The 22,959-nt window shown below is 40.5% G+C and overlaps 2 protein-coding genes across 5 annotated transcripts in view; one reads left to right on the forward strand and one right to left on the reverse strand.

The window, feature by feature from the left end:
* Window positions 1–14,451, reverse strand: part of CEPT1 (choline/ethanolamine phosphotransferase 1) — a 42,150-nt gene extending 27,699 nt beyond the window's left edge. For 2 of the 3 annotated variants that reach the window (XM_069090390.1, XM_069090391.1), the window contains exons 1-3: window positions 14,325–14,451; window positions 8,733–9,113; window positions 792–939 (exon numbers count right to left, since the gene is read on the reverse strand). In XM_069090390.1, the coding sequence (XP_068946491.1) occupies window positions 792–939; window positions 8,733–9,071 (487 nt within the window). In that variant the 5' untranslated portion in view covers window positions 9,072–9,113; window positions 14,325–14,451. Of the gene's footprint in view, window positions 1–791; window positions 940–8,732; window positions 9,114–14,289 lie in introns of all 3 variants that reach the window. The other variant, XM_069090389.1, reaches the window with a different exon arrangement.
* A 45-nt stretch (window positions 14,452–14,496) lies between these two features.
* Window positions 14,497–22,959, forward strand: part of DRAM2 (DNA damage regulated autophagy modulator 2) — a 30,320-nt gene continuing 21,857 nt past the window's right edge. The window contains exons 1-3 of one of the 2 annotated variants that reach the window (XM_069090392.1): window positions 14,497–14,622; window positions 20,867–20,896; window positions 22,396–22,539. In XM_069090392.1, coding sequence (XP_068946493.1) covers window positions 22,409–22,539 — 131 coding nt within the window. In that variant the 5' untranslated portion in view covers window positions 14,497–14,622; window positions 20,867–20,896; window positions 22,396–22,408. The remainder of the gene's footprint in view (window positions 14,623–20,866; window positions 20,897–22,395; window positions 22,540–22,959) is intronic. The other variant, XM_069090393.1, reaches the window with a different exon arrangement.

The raw sequence follows: 22,959 nt of genomic DNA on the forward strand, positions 1-22,959 counted from the left end.
ACAATTACAGACACAACATATGTGTAACGACCAACTTTGATAAACTGGATTCTTTTCAGCAACACAAGGTTATAAGACAACTCCAAAAGACTCATGATGGAAAGAGATGCCTACATTCAGAGAAAGAACTAGAGAGAACAGAGTTTGAATGCAGACTGAAGCAAACTACCTGCTCTCTTCCTTTTTCTTGTTTGGTTTTATTTCCTCTTTCCCATTGTTCACTGCATCGGTTACAATCCTTCTTTACAACCTGACTAATGTCTAATGTGAAAGTGTTTGCAGATCTTATACTTGATGGCAGGCTGCCATGGGGAGGGTGGAGAGGGAGGGGAAGAAAATTTTAAACTCAAGGGAATGTGGAACTGAATCTTGTAAACTATAAGTAAACAAACAAATTAATAAAGACCAAAAAAAAAAAAGTAGCAGAGTTAGAAGAAAAAGGGGGAAACAAGTACCTGTTAGGAGGCCTGATTTGATTAGGCCACCTATTTATTAACCTTAAAAATTTTTTAAATCTATAATTGAAAAACATTTTGAATTAAAACTGTTTTAAAAACAATCAAATTTAAAACTGTTTTATATTGCATTTCTAAATTCATTAGAAGTCCCAATGACAAACAATTCAATTCATACTCTAAAGCACTAAAGTTGAATATAAAACTACTTGGTCTGGCATGTATTACAACACTTAAGTTGCAGAGTGTTATTTTTCTGAACTCTGCTCCTCACATGCCTTTAACCTGTACATTCATACAAGGTGACTGGAAGTAAGAATGAATAATATGTAATACCTGTAGAAAGTGAATCACAGCCATGGTCAAAAAGTTCTCCCAAAGGAGAGCTACTGTTGGTTCTTCTTGCTTGTTTTCCATCTATAGCATCCAAAGACTGATAAATGAAAAGGCCACATGCACAGGCGATGTATGCCCACAGAGGTGCCTAAGAGAGAAAGTAGGAAATATAATAAATGAGTTTACTAAAAACATGAAACAACAGCTAGATGTCAGGTAAAGATACCTCATTTTCACTTCATAATTATTAACAAATAACCTAGAAAGAATGGAATGTAACTTCTAAATATTTACAGTCACTCTTCCAAGAGACAGCTTCCTTGTTCTTAGAGCAGAAATTATAGCAGTTGGTCATAACATTTTTAGAAAGTAATATTGTGCATTTTTTCATATAGCGTGCGTGGTGTGTGTGTGTGTGTGTGTGTGTTAAAGGGATGCTGGTAGATGTTTTATGGCTTTTTGAGGGGCCAGTTTTTCACGATCTTGAGACTTTTTTTTTTAAATCACCAAATCAGTTCAACAAACATTTATTAAGACTCAAGGCACCAATACTTGATATTTTCTCAGAGATGACCAAATGTAATTATGAAAGTGGATTTTGCTATTCATAGTGATAAATAAAACTCAAGCTACCTGAATATAAACAGCACTTTATTTCTCTAGATTATAAACAGTGACAGACCTTTGTAAGAGGTAACTATGATCATATACAAAGACACCAGTATTGCTGTATAACTGTGACCCTGGTCAAATCACTCTTAAGAAAATATGAATGAGGATAGGAATGGTGGGAGCTTCCTTCTCTTTACTGCATCCCTCATTTTTTTATCAACTGCCTAAATCTTAAAAGTCTAAAGATTCAAAATAACCTAAACATTTTTGTGTTTCTCCCTTCTTTCCCAACCACACCCTCTCAGGTGCCTCAAGAAGAATCTATTGGACATGAAGATGAATATGAGTCACTGTAGGATAAGATCTTGAGAAGGCCATATACATGAATGAACTTACACTGGGTATGGGAAATGCTGATGTGTTCACAGAATTGCTAAATCCTGGAATGTTCATTATCTTAACTAACTTGAAAAACCTTATACAGACAGGTTCCTATGTAGGTCAATTACAATAAAAATTTTAATACTTGGTATCATTAAGCTTCTCCAAAAAGGACTGGGGGAAGATAACATTTAAAAAAAAATCTCTAATTTCAGTGAAATTTCCAATAAGCAATCGTTTACATTATAGATGTGGTATTACTTATAAATTTTAATATTTTGTCAAGCATAAATTGTGATTACCATTTGCAAGATATGAAACTCCAGTTATGAATGTAGGAAAAAAATAAGTTAATGAAATGGATTTCCCTTTTTTAATTACTTTTTCAATAACTGCCTTACATCACTCTCCTTCAGGTCACCTAGTTAATATCATTAAGTTGCCTTTTCTAGATCTATTATTAAAAAAAAAACAACCCTAATAAGAACTGACACCAAAAACAATTTTCTTGTTTTATGAATTACTTAATGATCTCTAGCTTTGCTTTTTAACAAAGGGTGTTTGATATTAGCTTTAAGCTAGGTCTGTATTACAAAATCATGGTAAAATTAGCCAAAATCACTTTGATGCTAATTTAACACTTCTTTATGAACCTAAGAATATGTTGTTTCAATAGCCTTTGGTAAATTTTCTCAGATATTACTCAAATATTACTTCAATGAGCACTGCATTAGGGATGTGGAGCAGGATTTTGCCCCTAGTGTTGTATGTTTATCTGATTCTTTTTGTTGATAGGCCTTACATTTATAATATTTAAATATTTAATGTTAATTAACAAGTTTAAATACATAGCTATAATCTGGGGGTTATTTCAGCATTATTCTTACTTACTAATAAATAACATCTGTTGGCTATACTTAGTAGAATCAAACAATCAGAAGAGAATTAAGACTGATCAAGGCACTTTTAAATGGACAGGATTATAAGAGGGATTACTACCCTAAATTACTATCTCTGAACTCTAAAGACAAAATATTTGGTTATCTTTGATCTTATAAAATTTAGCTTTCAATAAAATGTTCAGTCAGTACCACTAACCTCTTACAGTGACATGCTGCTATGTTAAAAACAAATTGACAAACTTTTTGAAATGCTAAGAACCCCCACCCCCTACCCCAGCTTTATGTAGAGAAAAGCTAGAGCTTATATAAAAGCATCTAGCTGCCATTGAGGACTTCAAGCTACTACCTCCTTGGTAAGGACAGGACTGGCAGGTATGCATGTTGTGAGCCACTCTCAGTTATCTTAATAAGACCTTTAAGAATAAGGGAAATATGATCCTTATTTTTTTTTTTGAGGGGGGAAGGCAAGGCAATTGGAGTTAAGTGACCTGCCCAAGCTCACACATTAGCAAGTGTGGTCAAGTATCTGAGGGCAGATTTGAATTCAGGTCCTCCTGACTCTAGGGCCAATGCTCTATTCACTGTACTACCTAGCTGCTCCTAGTCCTTATTTTAAAAAAAGGAAAGAGTGGAGTCTGTAAACTATAGCATAGTTTCTTGCAAAATTCTAGAATTTTAACAAGTACCTAGAAAAGCAAGCAGTAATCTCAGAGCCAGGAAGGCCTCAGCAAGAATAAATTATGCCTGAGGACTCTCATTCTTACCCTTTTTGACAGCATTAATCAATTGGCAGATGTGATGATTTACTTTATCTAGATTTTAGCAAAATAGCTGATAAAAATCAAATCTATAGAATGAGATCTTTCTTACCTGAAGAGGTAAACTGGGCCTTACAGTCTAAGGCTTGGTGAGCCTTTCTCATGAAATCTGTAAACCTTCCTAACTTCCCAGTTCCTATCAAGGGCACCACCTTCCTTTCAGTCTGCAGGTTCACTCAGATTTCTCTTAGACACTTCACTCTTCCTTACCTTCCACATCTAAGCAGTTGCCAAATCTCACCAATTCTACCATTACCTCTCTCAAATCCATCCCATACTCTCTACTCTGACAGCTGTCATTCTAGTTTAGGCCCTCATAACCTACCTCTTGCCTGGACTACTGCAAAAGTCCTCTAATTAGTCTCTCTACCCTCAGTCTCTGCCCTCTCCAATTCATCCTTCAAATAGTTACAAGACTGATAAGCCTACAATGCACAGCTTCAGTGGCCCCTTTCTGCCTTTAGGTTACAAATTCTACTTGTCATTTAAAGCCCTTTGCAATTTGGCTCTAATCTAATCAAATTATTATCCTTCACAAACTATTTAACAACTAAAGTGGCTTTTTCCCCTGTATATGAAATTTCATCTCCACTGCTATCCGTGAAATGCTCTTTCTTCACTTCCACCTTGGAATTCCAATCTGTCTTCAAGACTTGGCTAGATTGCAACCTTCCAGAGGAGGCCCTTCATGATGCTGTCAGGGCTCTTTCTGTCTCCCTCAAATTACTCTGTATGTAATTTGTAAATATGTCAGAATAACTCCTTTGGGTAAATGCTGTTTGTTTTTTGTTGTTGGGGTTTTTTTTCCCAGTAGAATGTAAGCACCTTGAGGCCAGGGATTCTTTCATTTTTGTATGCCAAGCATTCAGCACAACATCTGGCACACAGTGTGTATTTAATGTTTGCTGAACTGAACTGGAATTTGGCTTTGAGCTGAAGAATCTTATTTCAAAATAAAAAGACAGGTAAAAAGGCAAGGTGTAACACTGTATATCAGGAATACATACACATATATTCATGTGTAAGGAAATCCAAGAAATAGAGGTGAGGAAACAGTGGGTTCCATTTAGGTAAAGACTGAGGAAGGCGGGGGCAGCTAGTTAGGTGGTGCCATAGTACAGAGAATGCCAGAGTCAGGGCGACGATCCTCCTGAGTTCAAAACCAGGAGAAAAGCAGCTGACAATTTCTTGATTCGTGATAATGATAACTTTTTTCCTCAAAGGGTAGAGGAACTATTAAGCTAAAATTCTACTGAGGATCTGATTCTCATGAACAGGTTATTATTGGTTAATGGGGTAGAAATCATTAGAACCTTGGTAGGAGGTGGACACTGATGGAGTTTCTGATAGAAAGGTGGAGGGAAATCAGAAATATGCTAACATGTGCCCTAGATTTTGGGAGAAAAAATTTCAAAGGTGCAGAGGAAGGATCTCATAGTTTAAAATTCTACAGGGAAAGTCAGGCTAGGTGCAAAGGAGGTTCTCAAGAATAAAATTCTAAAGACACAAAGAGAAACAATTCTAACAAAGAAAAATGGAAAGCTGTATAGAGACAGATGCACAGGGAACTTGGCCACCCACTTCAGATTAAAAAAAGAACATACAGAGAAGATGAAAGCAGGGTCAGTATCTGAGGATGAAGATCTGTGTGACTTTAGGCAAGTTACTAAACCTCTTTCAGTTCAGTTACTCTAGTTCTATGGTCTTTGATGACCCCACTGTCTTGTAAAAAGCATCAGGTGCATAGACCTTGACTTCTTAATTGTCCTCATGCCAGCCGGGCTTGATATTTCTACCTACAAAACGCCTCTTGAATTAGACTTCTTCTACTCACACAGTCCACCTTTTCGTTCTGGCCTAATCACCTACCTCCCAGCCAGACAACTACAACAGCTTCCTTATCATCCTCCTTGCCTCAAGTCTTTTCCTACATTGATACATCCTCCAAAAGGCTGCCAAAATGGATTTCCTACAATGCCCCTTACTACTCAATAAATTCTAGTGGTTGCCAATTTGTCTGTGGAGTGGGAAGGGGGAAGAAAAGGAATAACCATTTGTACTAGGCACTGTGTTAAGTTTTTGGTTTTTTTAAACAGATATTAACTTTTTTGATCCTCAAAACAACGCTATAAGTTATGTGCTATTATTACCCCTATTTGACAGTTGAGAAAATGAGGCAGACAGAGGTTAAGTAACTTCCCCAGGGTCCCATAGCTGATAAGTATCTGAGATTAGATTTGAACTCAGGTCCTGTGACTCCAGTTCTAGGGCTCTGTACACCATGGTGACCCCTCGCTGCCTCTAGGGTCAAGTAAAAGTTCATCTGGCATACAGCTCTTCAATACATGGGTCCATCCACCTTTATTTTCCTGCCTTACTACATCACTTCCATTCAAGGACTTTATGGTCCAGCCAAAATGGCCTTCCTACTGTTGCTCATAGATGTGCCTTCATCTCCAGTTTCTGGATCTTCTGCCTGACTCTTCTCCATGTTGAAGTGACTCTTTCCCCTTTCACTTCTTGGAATCTCTGGCTTCCTTCAGGATTCAGCTCCAATGCCACACAAACCTTCCTAGGTTCCAGCAGCTACTAACACCTTCTCCTAAAGGCCACCTCATTCTGTATCTGTCTATACACAGTGATCATCCCAATAGAACACACATCCCTTAAAGGCAGAGATGTCTCATTGTGGTCTCTGTATCCTCTGCACTTCTAGCACAGGTGCTTCATTAACACTGACTTAAGTACTGTCTAGTTAAATGAAGGCTGGCAAGGAAATCCAGGGTTTGGGAGTTGGTTGGTTTTTCAAAAGTTTCCCTGTAGGGGCATCTAGGTGGCGCAGTGAATAGAGCACTGGCCCTGGAGTCAGGAGGACCTGAGTTCAAATCCAACTTCAGACATTTGACACAATTACTAGCTGTGTGACTTTGGGCAAGTCACTTAACCCCAATTACCCTCCAAAAAGCAAAAAAAAAAAAAAAAGGCTTTCCTGTTGTTCTAGGGAGGGAATGGGCAAAAATTGACCACAAAGAAGAAACAGAGCTGCTCAATTCCTATTTTGTTTCTGAGAAGGAGTATGACCTTTGAATTCAAAGGACAATTATATAGTTGACATTCAAGATAAGTAATGAGACAGAAAGATCTTGAGAGCTGAGCTTGGTCAATATAAGTCATCCATGGCCCAAATGAACTCTAACCTCAATAACTTGTTGAAAGAACTAAGCCCATCAGTGATCTTTAAATAAGTGTAGATAACAGGAAGAAAGGCAGCTAGATAGTGCATTGGTGCCGGGCCTGGCATCAGGAAGACCTGTGTTCAAAACCTGTCTCAGACACTAAAAAATTGTGTGACCCTGGGCAAGTCATTTAGCCCTGTTTGCCTCAGTTTCTTCAACTTTAAAATGAGTTGGATAAGAAAACGGCAAACCATTCCAGTGTCTTTGTAAAGAAAATCCCAAGTGAGGTCCCAAAGAGTAAGACATGACTGAAACGACTAAACAACAACAAAAGATAAAAGGAAAGGTTTCTACAAGACTGGGGAAAGCTAAATTCGGTCCTACTTATCACAAAAGGGAGGCAAAGACAGCCTGCACAATGTAATAGGTCAATGAGCTTGTTTTGGATTCTTCACAAAATTTTAGAACATTTTAAACCAGCAGTAAGAGAAAATCCAGAGAAGGAAATGGCAAACACTGAGAGAGGTGGTTTTATCAAGAACAGGTCCTATCAACCAAACTTTATTTCCTTTTTTTAAAAAAGCATGAATGTTTACTAGACTAGTAATCAGGAAAATTCTGTACATAGAATTTACTTATACTGTAGAACAATCATTCATGCTGTCCTTTTGGAAAAGATGGGAGAGATATTGGCTAGACCATAGCACAATCCCATGGATTTGGAACTGGTAAATTGCCAGAATCCAAAAGTAGACATTGTGATTCAATAATTACATGTACTAGTTGTAGGCAAATGCTATACCATACTGAGCAAGGGCTGTGCACAGAAAAATCTTTTTGCTTATGCTAAGCACAGTATTTTCAAAGCAACTCTGGTTCACATCAACTAGGAAACTTTTATAAATTTACTACTACTAACAAAGCTATAAACCTACCAATTTACTTGCTCAGGTTAGAGCCTGCCCTTTGCTTCTCTTTCCTAAAGGGAAGATTGGGGATAGGAGGACCAGTTGGGGCAGCATCATTAGTACCTGGACCTAGATGGTGCTAGAGAGATTACCTGTGTGGAGGTTGCCATGTCTCTTTTAACAGGAATTCTACTACCTTGGCTTATTTTCCTCCACCTTTGGCCTGCCAGAATCATGGCAACAGACCAAGGGAAAGTCACCTTAGGTGTTGTAAGAGCAACAGGAAGATATCCAAAGACACTCTCACCCTCAGATTAAAAACACAAGCCTACTTAATATCCACACCACTCCTTCCCTCAGTCAATTCCAGCAGCTCCCAATAGTCTCTAAGATAAAATACACACTTTTCTGTTTAGCTTTTAAAGCCGGTTACCACCTGAATCCAACTATCTTTCTAGCATCGACGGACCATCTTCCTGCGCTGTCTTTTCTCTGTTCCTTATCTATTACATTCCATCCCCCATGTTCTTGCCTCTGCACTTGGGTCGTTACCCCCATGCCTGGAAATCATACCCTTCCTCAACTTCAGATCCCAGGATGCCTCCCTTCCCTCAAGACTCATTTTAAGTACCACCTTGTACATGTAGCCTTTCCTGACTCCCCCACCTGCTAGAGCTCTGTGACCCAAACTGCTTTGTATTTATTCACTTTATATTTAAAACACACACACACCCACGTTCTCTCCCCTGCTGGAATGTAAATTCTTTGTGACAAGGTTTTATTTCATTATTCCCATGCCTAACAGTGCCTGCTACAGAGTAGGCACTTAATAAATGCTCCCCACTGACACTATCACAAATGTGGCCAAATCATTCACTTCAAGAATCAAGTCTCTTGCAACCTGTTCTACTACAAATTTCTCATACAGTTCTAGCAAAGTTTATCTTAGTATTTTATTTAGCAATCTCTACTACAGATAAAGTACTCATTAAATATTTCTTTAGAGATTTTCTGACACAAAAAAGAATGTATTTTTTATACATTAGTTCCTAACCAAAACAAGTAATGTTTAACTGCAACTATGGTGTTTCTTTTTCATCTGTAACACAAGTTACATCTGATGCTATTAAGACACCCCTCTTACCTGTTCTGTAGCTGTGGGACAATAGTATATTAACAAAACAGTCGTACAGATGTTTATTGATAGTCCAATGATGGTGATGAGATTTGGGGCAATCCAGGATGGAACTCTTCCAACTAGCCATTCCCAGTAACCTTGCATTAAGGGTTCAAGCAAGGATCGTCCAGCACTTTGATATCTGTGTTCTTCTAGGCGCTTTAGCTGGTGTTTTGACAATGGTGGGGTAGGCAACTGAAGCAACTTACTTAATACACATCCTGTGGCATTCACATGCCCGAAGCCCACAGGGGCCTCTGGGTGAGGGTCCCCACATCGTTTTCTTGTTGATCGATGTCCACTCATGGATCTTTAGCTCCTGTCTTCTTTTAGCCACTTATTTTTTATCTGAAGAAAAAGAAACCCCAGCATATTACTGTTCTGTATCTTAAATGAAATTCCGAGTTTATGTAAAAAAATTAATAATGCCACGAAAGTCCCACATATAACAAAACATTCATAGCAAAACTCTAGTTAAAAAGAAGACGGAAACAAAATGGATGGCCATCTCTTACAGTACATGAATGCAATGGATTATGACTGCTGTAAGAAAAGATGAGGATGATTCAGAGTAACATAGGAGGTCTTATCAGAAGAAATATAGCAATAAGCAAGCAGGGCCACAGCAATACCTACAACAATGAAAATAAGAACCTGAAGATGAATGGCTCCAGATTAACTGGACCAATCTTGGTTCTGGAGCACCCGGTCCACAGTTCACAACCAGTAGCCCCTTAAAGAGGTAAGGGTTTCTGGGTAAGATCAGTCCATGCCATGTCACTGTTTTCATCTAACTATTCCTCTTTGGAACATCAAGGGGTCAATGGCAGAGATAGTGATGCAGGAGGTATAAGAACAAATGATGTAACATAACAAAAATTGCATAAATTAAGAATTTATGATAAATTAATCAGAAAGAGAATAAAAAAAACCTAAGTCCCATCCCTGTTTACACCACAAATTTGAGGTGCTGAGAGAACCAATTTACCTCTATTTTTCAGGCAGAAAGACCAAAGGACAAAATTGTTAGTTTGGAGAAAGGCTTCCCGGTTACATTTCCTCTGCCCCTTAATTTTTGTTGCCTAAAATTCTTCCTTTAGGTTTCCTTCTCGATCACTCATTAAGCATTTAATAAACATTGATAACACCAACAATATGCTCCAAAACCGCACTTGGTGCTAAGAAGGATATAAAATCATTTAATAACAGTAGATGGCATGATCTTGCCCCTTGAGGAGCTTATACATTTGTTGGAGAAAGAATATAGAAAACAACTAGAGAATATGAGGAATACACACAATCAAACTTGAGGTTTTATAGCCAATTTTAAGTTCTATAGGAATAGAGGAGAATCCTGAGCTGGAGTTATTTAGGGAAAGACTTCATGGATGAGAAAGCTCTTAAAAGTAGACTTGCAGGAAAGATTTCCAATAGTGGAGGGGAGAGGAGTAAATATTCTGGATGGGGATGAGAATGGCCAAAGAGTTTATCAGGAAGGTACAGAGTACGTATGGACCGACTTGAACAAAAGGAAAAGGGAGAGAGAAAGCTAATAAGGTTGGACCTGTGAGTGAGTCTTAATACTAGGAAGAAACTACACAGTAAAGAAATAGCAACTTATGATATCTACAAGGTGAAGAAGATGGAAAAGAGAAAAAAAAACTTTCAAGATTCTCTACCTGAAAGATAGATAGTAGGCAGTATCGAAAGAAATGGGAATAACATCCTAATTTCTCAACTGGGGTACAAAATTAGGGCCAATTCCTTATTTCCAGTCAGAACTCAGGATATTCCCCCACAAACAAATGGCATAAGTGGGTTAAATCACAGTTCACTTTAGGCTATGTCTGCAACTGGCTGCTGTTAGTCACTTTAGACCAAACTGCTGATCCAATACTTCTGAGTTGTCACATTTTTCAATTCAAAAAAGAATTTTTAAGCAAATATTGTGCAAGGAACTCTGTAAACAACATTCCCCTTTCCCCCTCCCCCCTACAAAACAAAAAACATCACAGTCCTCATCCACAAAAAGTTTACATTCTATTGGGATAGAGGAGAATATATAAAGTAATCTGAGGAGGCAGAGAACACTTAAAATTAGAAGGATCAAGAGTAGAAGGAAGATTCATAGTAAATATCTCCAGTCAGACTAATTAATTCACATATTAGGCAGGGGCATGGTAGCAACTTTTAAAGAAATTAATTTAAAATCAGTGAAAAATTGGTTCAATAAACTTATTTCATATTTTATTATTATTCCATTTCTCTTAGTGCTGAAAGAGATAAAACGGAAGCAGCTGGCCTTCTTTTTGGCCCAGAGACAGCTACAAGAGAAACTGATCCGAATGGCTTTAAGTTTGTGCATTTGGCAGGACAATTGGATAAACTGATACTTTCCTTCTGTTTTTTCTCTCTGACCTAGATTTTTATCTGTTAGAAATTGTGTTTTGACAAACTCTTCTAGGAAAATACATGCAACTTGTGATCACATAATTTATAATAAATTAGGCCAAATTATTTCTGAAGCCTTTCATTACCAATGTGTTTGGCAAAATTATTTTCTTGAGCGATTGATTAAAAAAAATTATCCATTTAAATCCAGGATTCACAAGTTATCGTATGAAAGAACTTAATTCTTCAAAACTCAGTCCAAAATTTCTTGTCACCTACAAATTTAGTAAAAACAATAAATATTAACAGGAAATAATGGGATCTCGGATACCTACAAGTAAACTTCAGCATTTTTTTTTAAAGCAATTGGGGTTAAGTAACTTGCTCAAGGTTACACAGCCAGTTATTTTGTGTGGGTGCCAAGTATCTGAGGCCTGAACCAATCCTGGGTCTCCCGAGGCTGGCCCAGTGCTCTTACTCACTGCGCCACCTGGCCGCCCCTTAAACTTCAGTATTAAACAACACTTGAAATATCTCAAATTATCACAACCAGAAAAAACTTTATGTTTATTACACCTAAAGTAGGATAGCACAGCATCTAACCTGTGGCATGTCATTCCAGAATCCCCATCCCCCTATGCCTAGATGCCAGGGATCTGGACTCCTCCTCCTGAAAATGGGCAGACCTCCAGCAACTGTTTTTATGAGCTGCACTGACTTAGCAGTATGTTGTACAGAATTTAGAAGGAGGGTTGGCTAATTAGTGGATCTCTTCAGCTTTTTAGAGATTGCTGAAAGAAGCCATTAATCACCACAGGCTATCAGAGACATGATGAAAATGACAAAGACAAATGGTTAAAAAAAGAATAGGGAAATTTAATTTCAGCATTACGTAGAAAGTCCCATACACTGCAAGGGTTTTCGACAGGCTTGCATTAAAAGTACTAAAATTTAGATCCAACATAACACAAAATTTCCCTTGAGTTTTAAGTATGTATTTACCCAGTGCCTGGCACATAGTTTGTGCTTAATAAATGTTTACTGACTAAAAGTACTTAATATGTGAAATGAAGCATATGGAAACAGATAACCTTCCTCAGTTTGATAAACCCCCCAAAAATTGGCAAAATGCTTGATGTAGCTTAAAGAAAAGTCAGAGAATCTTTAAAGTTTTAAGGTATTTATTAGAGAATCTAAAGTTTTCATTTTTATACATGAAGAAACTGAATCCCAGAGAGCTATGTGATTTGACCAAGATCATACACACAGCTAGTTAGTGTCAGGGTGAATATATAATTTTAAATTTCATAAAATATTGGAGCTGTTAGGAAACTTACAACTACATCTCCTTATTCCTAGGCCAGCATTCTTTCCATCAAGCCTTCCTACCTCCCTCTTTAAATGGGGGCTGCAGTGAGAAAAAGAGAAATGAGTGTATAAGGCCATAGTTATATCTGGAAGAATTTAAGGACATTTGGCCTAGAACTAAACACTCGATACACACATCTTATTTTAGATTTCTAAACATAAGCATTGTTTTGTTTTGCTTTTTAAAAAGTTCTTCCACTTAAGGAATGCAAGCTGAAATAAATTTACAACAAAGAAAATGTAGCAAAATCATTTTTGAACTCTTGCAACTTTAGGAGGGTGCTCCCAACTATTACTCTTACACTACTTGTTACATACTCCCCAGTATTGTAATTTGTGTTTTGTAACTGCCTGTTTGTTCTTTAACCCTTAGAGGTCTGGGATTGTGATTTAGTATTTCTTGTAATCCCCCTACAGCATTTAGCACAGGCACTGAAATGATATAGTAATAACAACAGCCAACATGTGTAGAGTGTTTCTGTGTATCACTTCATTTGATCTGTACAACGACCCTGACAAATAGGTGCTATTATGATCACCTCATTTTTCAGAGGAGGAAACTCTGAGAGGTTAAAGTGGCAATGGCCCTGATCATAGAACCAGTAAGTCTGACTGGGACCTCAGTACTTCCTAAGGCCAAATCCAGTTCTCTATTCACTACGACACCTAGCTATCTCCGATAAGGCAGGCTGCCCAAGCACTTTGTAACGTAAGCCACTCTTACTAAAGCCAACGTCTGCTGAATGAAGTGTTAGGAGATTGCCACCACGAAGGTGCCTGCGATGTGGATTCATTCTTGAACCAGGGGATCTTACAGTTATTAGTCGTGACAGAATCCAGAGTCTGCTTGGGAGAATCTGCACCACGACACCAAGACACAAAAGCCAAGTCAAGCCTGGCGGGCTGGAGGCAAGCGCAAAGCCCCACTCGTGCAGGACCTCGAGAACCTTGGCCCACTCGGGCAGTTCCCAGGTCCCTTCTTTCCAAGAACGCCGCTTAGGCGAACCCAACTGGCATGCGCTCAATCGCAGCTCCCTCAAAACGGGCTGAATTTCTTAAAGGAGAAGGGGGGGGAGGTAGAGGGGGCGGAGAAGGGGAGAGAGGGGGGAGAGAGAAAGAAGAGAGGGAGGGAAAGAGGGAGAGAGATGGGGGAGGGAGGGAGAGAGAGAAAAAGGAGGAAGAGGGAAAGGAAAAAGTAGAGAGAAAAGAGACAGAGAGGTAAATCAGGGAGAAGAGATAGGGCCGGAGAGAGAAGAGACGGAAAGTGAGAGGGACGAGACAGAAAAACCAGAGACAGTGAGAGAGGAGCCAGGGAGACCCGACCAGGCACCGGGAGCCAGCGGGGGGCTCAGGCAGCCTCTGGCCGCCGGGGAGCCCGCCCAGGTACAGGATGCACCCGGGCCGGCGGGGCCGCCTTTCCGCAGACGTGCAAAGACAAGGTCGCCTCCCCACGGGCGGGCGGCTGACACGGAAGCTTGGCTCGGCAGGCCCCCGCGCGGGGTCTCCACTCTCCCACGCGCGGCGGCGCTCCCTGCCCCTCCCCCCGTGCCCTCCGTCCCGGGCTGTTCCCCCGCGCCCTGCGCCGTTCCTCGCGACGAGGGGCCCCCTCCCCTCCCCCGGGACTCGCCACTCGGGAGGAATCGCCTGGTCCCCACGGCACCCATCCCCTGCCCCTCCGGCCTCCCCGCACGAGTAGCGGTGAGCCCTCTTCCCCGTCCCCCTCCCAGCCCACACTTCGCGGCGTGCGCCCCCCGCCCCGCCCTACCCCGCAAGAGACCCGGCGCCCTCTCAGGTCTGCACCTTCCACTTGGGCCGTCCGGGTGACTCTGCTCGGCGGCAGCGGCGCGTTCGCGACACTTTCGCAGTTGCCGTAAAGGCAGACGCGGCCGGAGTGGGCGGTGGCGGCGGGGGCGCGGACGCACTCGCCGCGGAGGGGGCGGTGGGAGGGGGCGGGGCGGCCCCTCAGGGCGCGCTCCCGGAGGCGGAGCCGGCCTCCGTCTCGGGCGCGTGCCCCGAGCCCCGCCCCGACCCCCATCTTGCGGGCAGGACGCGGAGAGCAGGCCGAGCTCGGCCCGCGGCGGCGGGTGTTGCAAGCACGGTAGGCCGGGGCCGGGGACTGGGCCGGGCGAGGAGGAGGAGGAGGAGAGAAGGCCTCCAGGCACCTGGGTGTCCGGGGTCGTCAGGGGGCGCTGCTGCCCCGCGGCCGGGGGCCGGGTGTGGGGTCCCGGGGCCGCTCGGGCTCGAGTCCCCGCCGGCGGCCTTGACCCCTTCCCGGGAAGGAGGCTGTCTCTGCTCCTGTCCATCTCCATGCTCTAATCGCGGGCGCCCTCGGGGCGCTGACCTTGCCCTGGCCCCAGCGGCGCGTCCTCAGGATGCCGGGGCCTGCCCCTGGCCCCTCGCCCTCCGTCCTGGGGGGAGGCAGAGAGGAGGAGAGGTACCTGGTGCCACCCCGTAAACGCGGTGCAGGCCCGAGAGGCTTCGGATGAGGAGGTGCTGGAAACCGGCTGCCCACCCAGGACAGCCCCGCGATCCGCGAGCTCTCGCAGGCGTTCGAGGTGCCAGAAATACCCAGGCTCAGTTATCAGATTGGCACCCTGACTCTCCCACCCGCAGCCCCCAGTGTCTCTTAAAAATCAGCATTTGATCCGTCTTTTTTAAAAAATGCCGTTTAATCTTCTAAGCACATTGACTTTAGCGAAAACAAGATAGGAAGCGTTATTTCTGGTGTAAGGACATTCAGACTTGGGAAAAAAACCCTTGTTTGCTGGAGCGTGTATGGATCACACAACCTTCTCTCATGAAAACTCGGCCTTCTTCCTGCCAAGGCAAGCCCCCTCTACGTACTCCATTGATGCTGTTCCATCCTGTCTTTTCCTGCAGAGACTGCGTATCCATCATCTCTCCCCCAGTATCCAATCTCTCCCTGTCTAGTGTGGTTGTTTCCCTGCTGCCTATAAAAAAGTACCCGGCGCTTGATATGACCTATAGCTGGCTCCTATATTTCTCCTCTTTCATGCCTAACCTCCCATTTGCAGTCGGTGTCTCTGCTTCCCTTCTGGCTGCCTTCTATACCCTCTGCAGTCTGGCTTTGGTCCTCATTAGCCTATTGAAATTGTTCTCTTCAAAGTAAATGATCTCTTACCTGGCAGAACGAATGGCCTTTTCTTAATCCTCATTCATTTTAACCTCCCTGTAATCTTTGCCCCTCTCCCCCTGGATACTTGTTCTCCAGCTTTTCTTGTGGCTTATCTCCTGGTTCTGCCCCTATCTGTCTCAGAAGAGACAGAGAATCTGCTCCTTCTAAGACTCCCCTGCTGGATTTTCATCTAGTTCATACCCATTAAAACACGGTGTCACCCAAAGGTCAGCCCTTGGACTTTTTCTCTTCTCCTTCTGTACTATCTCACTTGGGGAAATCTTATCGGCTCCCATGGTTCTAATCATTTTTATGCTGATGATTCTCAGATCTTTTTATCCAGCTAGAATTACTCTTCTTACTGCCAGTCTCACATCACCATATACTTGTTGGAATCTTGAATTGTAAATACTATAGCCATCTTAAGTGCAACATGTCCAAAATAGAACTCATCTCCCCCTCCACCTTCCCCCGCCCCCCAAATCCTTTCCTCTTCTGAACTTCCTCATTTCTGTTGAAGGTACACCGCATCCTCTCCCCAGTCACCAAGGCTCACAATCTTTTTCTTCCTTTAACTCATATTCATCCCACGTATCCAACTATTGTCAGATCTTATTATTTTTTACCTTTAGAATATCTCTGGTATTGTCCCCTTCTCTCCATTCTCAGAGCTACCACTCTGATGTCACTTCACGGCCTGACCAGTGCAATAGCCTTCTTATTGGTGTTCTTGCCTCAGTTGCCAAAATGGTCTTCCTAAAGTGCTGGACTGACTTCATCTGCCCTCGACAAAAGAACTGCAGCTGCTCCTGTTACACCCAGGATCAATTCTAAAATCTTTTCAGTTTACAATTTATTCCTCTCTACTTACTCCATGTGTCAGCAACACTCAAAGTGGTCTCCTTACTGTTCTCTGTCTGCTAAATCCATGCCTTTTATTTATTGATAGATGCTATTTTATTTATTTACTTAATTTCCCCCACGTCTGGAATATTCTCTTCCCTGGCTTTAAGACTCAACTCAAATCCCATCTTCTTCAAGAGGCCTTTACTTCTTTCCCTCTCCTACCCCATTCCTACCTCTACCCTTAAAGCTAGAATCTTCCCTCTGGGATTACAACCCATTTATACTGTATATACCTTTTAAATACATAGTTACTTGTTTGTTATGTTCCTCATTAGACTATAGACTCCTTAAGGGCAGGAACCCTGCTTTTGCCTTTCATTGATCCATTGTGGTTTTAGCTTAGTGCCTGGCACATTGGCAGGCACTCAATTAATGTTTGTTGATGATGATCCTCTTAATGCTTCTTAATAGTTCACAGAACTGACAGGATAGAAAATGCATTGTTTTTAATTGCTTTTATGAGTTTTAGAAAACATAATTGGGAGTTTAGGCTCATAGGGTTGTATAGTAAAGCAAGGACATGAAGCAACAATCTGTAAAACATTATTTCCCTGCTACATTTGCCTTTTACCAACCAGCTCATTCTCTTGGATCATAATAGACTTTTAAATCTTTAAATAAATAAATAAATGGACTTTATCTGCTTGACTGGTAATAATATATCAGCCAAATTTCCACTTTACTTATGTGAAAATAACTGGGAAAAATTTTTCCTTATCTAGTCATGGGGCCAAATTTAAAGTTCTTAGCTGCGACCTGGTAACCCTAATTTTTTCCACTTTATTTTTCATGTGAGGAAGTACTTCAGAGTCCATTTTTTTTTTTTGCTTTTTGAAGGGGGGAAGGCAGGACAGTTGGGGTTAAGCAACTTGCCCAAGGTCACATGACTAGTAAATGTAAAGTATCTGAGACTGGATTTGAACTCAGGTCCTCCTGACTCCAGGGCTGGTGCTCTATTCACTGCATCATAGCCACCCTACAGAGTCCATTTTCTGACGCTTCATCATGGTGTGGAAGTGACTATTCTCTGAGGCTGTGCTAGTGGAGCAGAAGCATGTCTTGGGCAAAAGGCCAACTCTTCAGAGAAGTAATCTAGCTAAGTATGGAAAGGTACATCACTAGCAAGCTGACCACTTGGCAGTGAGTTTTTGGCTCTTATAACAAAGAAAAGTACATCATGACCTTCAGTCCTCTCCATCTTGCTTCTCCTTCTACAGTGATGGCGGCTGAGTGAAAAAGGGAGCAGAGAATGCTAAGCGCAACACAGTTTCTGGGCTTTCTTTAAACTTTACATTGACTGTTGGTACTATAAACGTGTGATCCTGGCTCGGTGACCAAAGAGTGCACATGTTGCTAGAGGAGCCAAAGTATATTGATCTCGATATTCTTACTACAAATAAAATCAGAAGGAAGAATAATTTCTACTGCATAAGGATGATAAAAAAAGGAGGTGTCAGACTGTGTTTTATCAAATACCCAAAGGCAACAAGAAACATTATTTCATGGGATTCTTTAATCATTGTATATTGTAGTACCAGTGATAAGTGTTTTCAAAAAGACCTATATGAAAGGAATTGCGAATCATGCACCAAGATCTGCTATGGAGGATGAGGAGATAAAGAAGTTCTACCAAGAGCTTAATATAAGACTCTTCAAATTAAATCAACATACCCTGATACTTGGTAAGTTAAGTGCAAAGGTGGAAAAGGAGACATATGGTAAAAAGCATGGTTCAGGAAGCAGGAATGAGAGAAGCAAAAGACTGGCCGATTAAACTGAAGCTTTGTGCCTTTTTGTCATGAACACTTGCTTTGAGAAAAGAATTGGTAAATGCTAGATGTCATGATTGCCAAATCATATAGTGAAAAATAAAAGATGTTATCTTTTAACATCTGGGGGAAAAAAGACTTGTTTTTGATGACTTATTCCTGAATCTGCTATCTGTGTACAGACCTCCAATTTGTCAGTCATGATCAGAATTAGTAAAATATAAGAAGAATGAGAAAAACAGTTGAAACAGTTCAATTCTGAACCATTTGAACAAGTAATTGACAAAATGGGAAATGGACATGGGCCACTTACAAAGATTTTATAAAGAAGTTTAACCAATCTCAATTTATTGCCATAACATAGATCCCAGAAAGTCCCCAAAGATTCTTTTGGAATCAGCCAGAGAAAGATGACTGTCCAAGGCAACACTGAGTAGGAAAATGGACTTATTTATAAATTCTTATGCAGAAGGATGATGGAAAATTGTGAGCAGTGCCATCTTACAAAGCAGAGAGAAGCAGTGGAAGTCAAAGTTGGTTTAAAGAAATCTTGGCAAGGGAGCCAACAAAACAAAATCATCCCAGGGAAAAAGTAGGACAAGAAAGAGAGAAAATATTTTTTAAAATTTCTATGAAAAATTGTTTTTTCCATTTAGGTAGTAGAGTGGAATTACTGCAGTTAGAGTCTTAACACTAGAGACCTGAATGTGCTTATTAGTGGAAACAATAGCACCATAGCAAACAAAGATGGAGAGTGCAGCCATATTGGACCAAGAGGAGATCTGTGCTGAAGGAGCCATAATTGTGAGGGCCTTGGGGGATTGAAATGCATGATGTCTGAATGCCAAAAGTTTGGAATGAAAACTCACTTAAGATAACATAATTACCAACCTGCCTTTACTTCCACCTACACAAAATATGAGAATTATTTATTAACAAGTAGAGGCCATCTTTGTTGAGTGTATATGTGGGCAACAACCTTTTACCAGCAGTATTCACCAAGGGATCACCTCTTTACCATTTCACGATTGAATGAAAGATGTAGAGAATAGAAGATCTCAGGTGTGCTTGTTGTTTGTTGATTATGAAAACACGATTTGATAGAGCAAAATACCTATTACCTGTTTTTCAACAAGGTGTCTCTTACTGACCTGTTAAAGTCAGTCAGGAGTTTCTGAATAACATAACAACAAAAACAGCCCTGTTCAGTGATCTTGTGTCACTGCGGTGATGGAGGAGATCGAGAGCCGTGCTTAAGTGGACGAGCATCAGCCCGCGGACGGTGAAGTGCTCCATGTGCTCCTTTTGACAGAATATTGTGCTTGTTGTATCAAGGCCTGCATAGCTCTGCAGAGTCCATTCTGGAAGAGAACTTACCTCACTTGGAGTTTGTCCTCCCCGTGCTAAATAGGAGAAGAGTATCTGTTGTCCCAATTACAATGTGCATTTGAATGGACACCCTGTGGAGTTTGTCTGTCAGTATATTTTATGTGCAACAGGCAGTGTAGATTAACAATGAATTGGGCCCCACAGAACTGAACAAGACGAACAGAGCAGGTTGAAAATGACAGCAAGCTTCTTTATAGCCACCGGCCTTCTTTATAGCCATAATCTCCCAGGATTGCTGTACAGCAACAAAACAAATGCACATTTACAAAGAATTCAAAAATGATTATCACACAGAGGGCAACGGAACAGCACATGGTGGATGTTTGACTAACATTTAGTCATTGAGAATTTCTAAGAGCAAGAGTCGAAGTCTTTGAAGAATTGTATGATAAGAGAAGATTAGCTGGCCAACTAGGGAGGGTGAGGGGTGAAGTGAGGATGGATGGAGGGTTCTTTTGGTGTCTTTATAATGCCACGAGAAAGTGAAGAGGTCTTCAGTATGTTGGGTTGACCTCTTGTGGTCAATGTATGGAAGGACATGGATAAGAGCTGCATCAGATGGTCTTGTATGAATGAGTTGTGATATATATGTTTGAAGACACTTCCATAGCAATCAGATCACAGATCCATTTTAGTAGTTGAGAGTATGTGGGAGTGTTACTGCATAAATTCTAGTGGGATTTATAAAGGTAGTTTATCAGATTCCTGGGTTCATTTAAAGATTAAGTGCCTACCTTGGGCTAAATATAGCTGTAACAATTTAACAGAATTGACTAGTTAACTCCATATGTCTCAGGGCCTAAATCTATATCTCTGTACCTTTCATATGTTCATATTAAATTTTCTTCTTGGAGTAACATGGAATAAGCCAGCTTCTTATACATGGTAGTCCTCCAAATATTTGAACATTGCTGTTAAAAACTTCTCTTTTTTTAGGTTAAAAATCCCAGGTACCCTCAAATATTCTTCATATAATATCTTTTAAAAGTATTGTACTCAGACCTGAATAAAATAAGAAAAGTAATTTTGTAAGCCAGATAAGCTAAATATATTTTAACTAATCATATCTCTAAGAGCTTTTCTTACCTTAGAAAAATTGATAGTTAATTGAATTGTATGTATGCTTTTTTTTTTTTCAACAGATCATTTATCACTGCTACTTGGACACTTTGGCAAGTATCTTATTTCATTGCCTTTATTTTATAGAAGAAATTAAGGCTTGGAAGGTTGTAGCTTTCAAGAATTGTGAATTAGTAGCCATATCATAGTACAAGTTCATAGTCCTTGCATTTTGGTTTAGTTGTTCAGCCAGTAGGCAATACAGAGAAACGGATGGATGGATGGATGGATGGATGGATGGTTGGATAGAAATAGATATAGACATATGTCTATACACACACATAACACACACACACACACTAGTGAGTACTATAATATTTTTACATTTTTGTATTGTTAGATGGCAAGCTTAAGTTTAAGGCACAGTGGATAAAGCACTAAGCCTGGACTCAGGAAAACCTGAGTTATATTCTGGCCTCAGACACTAGCTGTGTCACCCTGGGCAAATCACTTAACTTCTATTTGCCTCAGTTTCCTTAACTGTAAAATGAAGATAATAACAACACCTATCTCAGAGTCTTACTGTGAGGATCAAATGAAATATTTGTAAAACACTTAGCACAGTGTCTGGCATATAATAGGTAGTATATAAATGCTTATTCCCTTCAATTCTCCTAAAATACTTCTTATGCCATCATTAGGATTAAGTACTGTTCTGTGCCTAGTGTGCTAAACATTTGGAAAAATGAGTTTTAAAGTCAGACCCCTTAGTTGCTAAAAGCCCAAGGTAGATGGTAATAATGTACACATTCATATTCAGGATATACTTTTAGAAAACAGACAAATTAAAAACATTAATACATACAAAGAGTAAATATATTTATTTAGTGGTTAGTAAAGAAAGAGGGAGTAATATAAATTATAACTGATATCTTTCCAATTAACCTTAGAAAAAGTTAATTGGAGAAATAAGATTTCAGAATTCATTTGAGAGGAAGAGAGTCTGGTGAGCTGTGACAGTGAACATTCTCTAAAGAAGGACCAAAGTTGGAGAGATGAAGGTGAATAGTTTGGTCTGGAGAAAGTGGTAGAGGTAATCCTAAGGGAAGAGTGAGAGGAGCCCTGTAGTGGTTAGTATGGTTTGGTCAGGTCTGTCTTGCTCCAAGTCTAGAGTCCCTCATATCCTGATTTACCACTGCTCGCAGTCATTGAATCCCTGTCCCTGGTGCTGTCCAGTTTTTTTCTGCATTAAAAAAAATACACATTTGAACTAGATATTAGAAATTTATGATATAGATATGTGTGAACATTTGTATATATTGAAATTCCTATACCCTGTTGGTTGCTTATTGACTACAACAAATCTGAGTTTATCATTTAAAACCCTTACTAGCTGATAGCCTCATCTCTAAAAGAGATCATTTTAAGATAATTAGATAATGGTGATTTTCTACATGAATTTCTGTATTTCTTTTTTTTTCTCATGAGATAATAGGTTTCAGACAAGTGGGACAACCTAAGACAGAGAGGTGTTCTCTCCCTTACTTACTTAAACCCACTTCTTATGTGTATGTTGGATATTTTTCTCCCACCTTTTCCCTTTTTGCTTCAGAAGTCCTATTGAGATGTGGTGGTTTCAGCAAGGACTCAGCTTTCTCCCTTCAGCCCTTGTTATTTGGACAGCTGCTGCTTTCGTTTTTTCATACATTACTGCGATAACTCTTCACCATGTGGACCCTGCATTGCCCTATATCAGGTCAGTAAAGTGAATGTAACAGACATTGGACATGACTATTCTTTATCTGGAGCTCTTTCCCATGATCACTTTAAAATTGAAAACCAAAAGTTAAAAACAGATTGTAGTGGAAATTTCATACCGTCAACACCAAAAAAAAAAAAGAAAGAAAACTAGTTCAGTTCAGTAGACATTTCGTGTGAGTCCTTTGCCAGTGCTGGGGATGCAGAGACAAACACCAGAGAGTTCCTGCCATCATGGAACTGAGATTCTACTGAGAGATACAACATGGACACAGGCAAGGGCAGGCAAGATAATTTGAGGGGGAAGAGAATAGTAAATAGGGTAATAGGAAAGGCTTCTGTAGGTATGTTTAACTCACTTTGCTAAATAAAAATCAATAGACTAATTAGTAAACATAGATGTTTAAAGCCTCTTCTG

The sequence above is a fragment of the Petaurus breviceps genome, unplaced genomic scaffold (assembly GCF_028583685.1).
Source record: "Petaurus breviceps papuanus isolate PSGF00001 unplaced genomic scaffold, PetGlider_PUasm1.0 186, whole genome shotgun sequence".
Lineage (NCBI taxonomy): Eukaryota > Metazoa > Chordata > Mammalia > Diprotodontia > Petauridae > Petaurus > Petaurus breviceps.